The 3,120-nt window shown below is 30.1% G+C and overlaps 1 protein-coding gene across 1 annotated transcript; it reads left to right on the top strand.

Annotated features, from left to right (window-relative positions):
* The first annotated feature begins 422 nt into the window (after positions 1-422).
* On the top strand, positions 423-1,704 carry LOC126843344 (uncharacterized). The gene is made up of 2 exons (XM_050580787.1): positions 423-459; positions 525-1,704. The coding sequence occupies exon 2, from the start codon at positions 548-550 to the stop codon at positions 1,697-1,699; it is 1,152 nt and encodes a 383-aa protein (XP_050436744.1). The 5' UTR covers positions 423-459; positions 525-547; the 3' UTR covers positions 1,700-1,704.
* Positions 1,705-3,120: the final 1,416 nt, after the last annotated feature.

Here is a 3,120-nt window from a genome sequence, read left to right as displayed (position 1 = left end):
TGCTGATCGCCAACATAATTCGTTTTCCTCTACACGCCAATAAGCCAACGTTGTAAACTGACGCGCACGCCCTTTATATTATCATATTATGCCATTTATATAGTGAAACATAGATAAAACCAGATGGCGCAGTCGCTAATGTAGCAATTCAAATACTGAAAATGTAAACTCATAATTAGTTGTCTTACGTACTAAACGCACTTTTGGGTTGTAAGGGGCACAGATCATTGATGTAAAAGCCTACAATTCGGATTTCGCACCTCTTATTTTGAACACACACAGAGAATTATGTCACGTTACAAACCTCCTATTGTATTATTGTTATTTTATTATAAACAAGTGTTATTTAGATACCTATACGTATAATAGAGACTCTGCAAATACAAATACCACTAAACATTAGCCGGTAAAAATACGTCCTATTTCACACGCAGCAGCACTTTGTACAGCTTGCATGTGGTAAACTTAATTTACGGATCACCATAAAAAAATGTACTTTAAAATATAAAATTTTTTAATTTCAGTATACAGTTTTGGCCTAAATAGAATGCTCGGCAAAGTGTCAATCGGATTTCTCTTTTTTTATGTAATAATCACTAACAGTGAACAAACGTTTGCATCTCGTGCGGTCAAAAAAAATCTATCCGCCGTACTTAGCGCACTATTAGGCCACCAACAATGGGCAAAGATCACCGATGTGAAGACCAAACATCCAGATTTCCCAAACGAGATTGTTTGGTTTTCAGGAAAAGATTTATTCACTTACAGAGGTTTGTTCTCTCGCATTAAAAACACTGCTAGTTCTTATTTTAGCCTGGAAAACGTGTATAAAAAACACTACATGGTCATTATTTGGTTAGCGTGTGTGTACGCCAAAGCGACCGATACATTTACAAAGTTGATTATGAATATTTTATCTGTAAGTTCAAATGAAAGACGTCTATCTCAACATAGAGTATTCTTGAAAAAAAGACAACGTAATTTTAAGAAAATCCGTTCAGAAAAAATGCATCGTAAACAAATGCCAAGTAAAAGGCTGAGAACTGAAGTACAATATGACCATCCATCACTTGACGAAAATAGTGACAATTCGGGAGACACGGCGCATATATCAGATGATGAAAATGAAGACGTCGAAGACCACGTCTATGACCTTACGTGGACAATTTTTAATTATACGTATCAAAAATTATTGAATAGTCAGCTGATGTTCGAATACATGTATGACGCATTAAATTATTTATTTAAATTAATTCCACCCGAGGTATATGTTTTACGTCTTAGCATGGAACACATACAACAATATGTATTAACGGTAGTGATGTGGTTCAAAGATATATCGGTAAATTTAGAAATCTGTTTTCCAACTTATATCGGTGAACTTGATGTTGAGTACAAGTCAAAAGGTCAACAATTTGTCTCAAAGTTAAAAAGGTTTATTAATAGTATGAATCACTTTTGGTTGCGACCGTTCTTAGAAAAATATTGCATAATTCCCGTAAAAGAAAACCAGGACATCAAAGTATTGATAAAGAACTTTCAAACTGAGTTTAAATGTCAGAACAGATCTGATATCATATATCAATTTGGAACTCAAATTAATCAGCTCGTCATAAAAGTAATCAATAATCTTTATGTAGATTTAGGTTTCGTGTACACTAAAAAATTTGCGTTTGATTTCCTTTCCTTTTTATCTTAATAAATTTGAATGAATTATATCCATAAAAATAAATTATAATATTGAAATACATGTTATGTTATTATTATATTAAAACCAATTAATTTAATTATGACTCAAATTTTTTTATGTGTTTCCAATAAAAAATATTTGGAAGTAAGAGCCAGACATCTAAAGGAGAGGGGGGATTTCTGGTGATTCAGCTTCCTCAGTTCGAAAACACTAAATACAATTAAAAAAAAAACTGTTTCTATTTTTTTTTCTTGTAGAGCTTTATACCTGATTTTTTTTTAAAATTATTAATAGTTGGTTGGTAATAGGTTACATAGCAACTATTACTTTTAAGTTTTAAAGTTAACGAGAAGTAAATAGTGATAACGATATGCAATGCCAATATTTTTGTAAAGAATAATATTATTTGTTCAATACAGTTTGTAACTTTTTTGTGGCGATATTGAAAATCTAATCGTTGTAATCACACAGTTGTTTTCCGTACATTTTTTTTTAAAAATAATATTTGTTTTATAAAACAAAGTTTTGAAAAAAAAACAGCAATGTGCACGATACCTAAAACAGTTTAGCTGTTTCGAGAAGATTGTTAACTTATGTTTTGTTATTCCTTCGACATTCACACAAAGTGTGCACACTATTCTCTAAACGTATTTTCAGGTGTTTTTTTAGTTAAATTATTAAGTTTAAACTATAAAAAAACGGACTCGTGCCAGTGATTGAAAAAACTATGTGTAATGATATTAAACTATTGCTATAGTTATTAGAGGTGTTGTTTTTATAAGTAGGTGTGAAGTTCTTGTTTTTACAATAATGGGATTATAATTTATTATTTATTTTTATTATATCTGAACCCACGATATCTTTTAAACTACTGAACCTATTTCTTGATAAAGCAAGTCCATATTATGTCAACAATTATACATAAAAAGCTTAAATATTTAGAGACATAGATTCCTTCCTCTTCAAAAAATACCAAACAAAGTTATTTTGTTTGAAATAATAGTTTCATGATGTATTTAATCGTAGCTGTTTTTTACGCACAATATAATTTTAAGCTCATTATGAGTTTTGAAACGCTTTTGAAGGTTGTTTTAAATTTTAAATTTAAGTCATTACATTTCCAAGTTGTGGAACACTTGTATACATAAAAAAAAAAATACATCAACGTTAACCACAACAATGAAATACGAACAACTGAAAATATGTTGATTTTTTAAGAAGTTATTGATAGTAATCGTTTTGCGTTTGTGCGGAATCGAAAAAAATATTGAAATAATATGTTTTGAAACTCTACTTTAAGGACTACATTAGTGGTTATGTAATGACCGAAGATGTTATTAGAATTTAGGACGGGAGATGGAGTACGGTTGATAAAAATAATACTAAACTCCACCCTTCTCACTTTTAAATTATTAATGTTTGATGAAAAT

Source organism: Adelges cooleyi, unplaced genomic scaffold (assembly GCF_023614345.1).
Source record: "Adelges cooleyi isolate 19-005CV unplaced genomic scaffold, UGA_ACOO_1.1 ACOO_flye_CR_arks_rails_tigmint_CR_PRNA_574, whole genome shotgun sequence".
NCBI classification, from domain to species: Eukaryota; Metazoa; Arthropoda; class Insecta; order Hemiptera; family Adelgidae; genus Adelges; species Adelges cooleyi.
The sequence above is the reverse complement of the archived record's forward strand: the minus strand, read 5'-3'. Positions and strand labels throughout refer to the sequence as shown.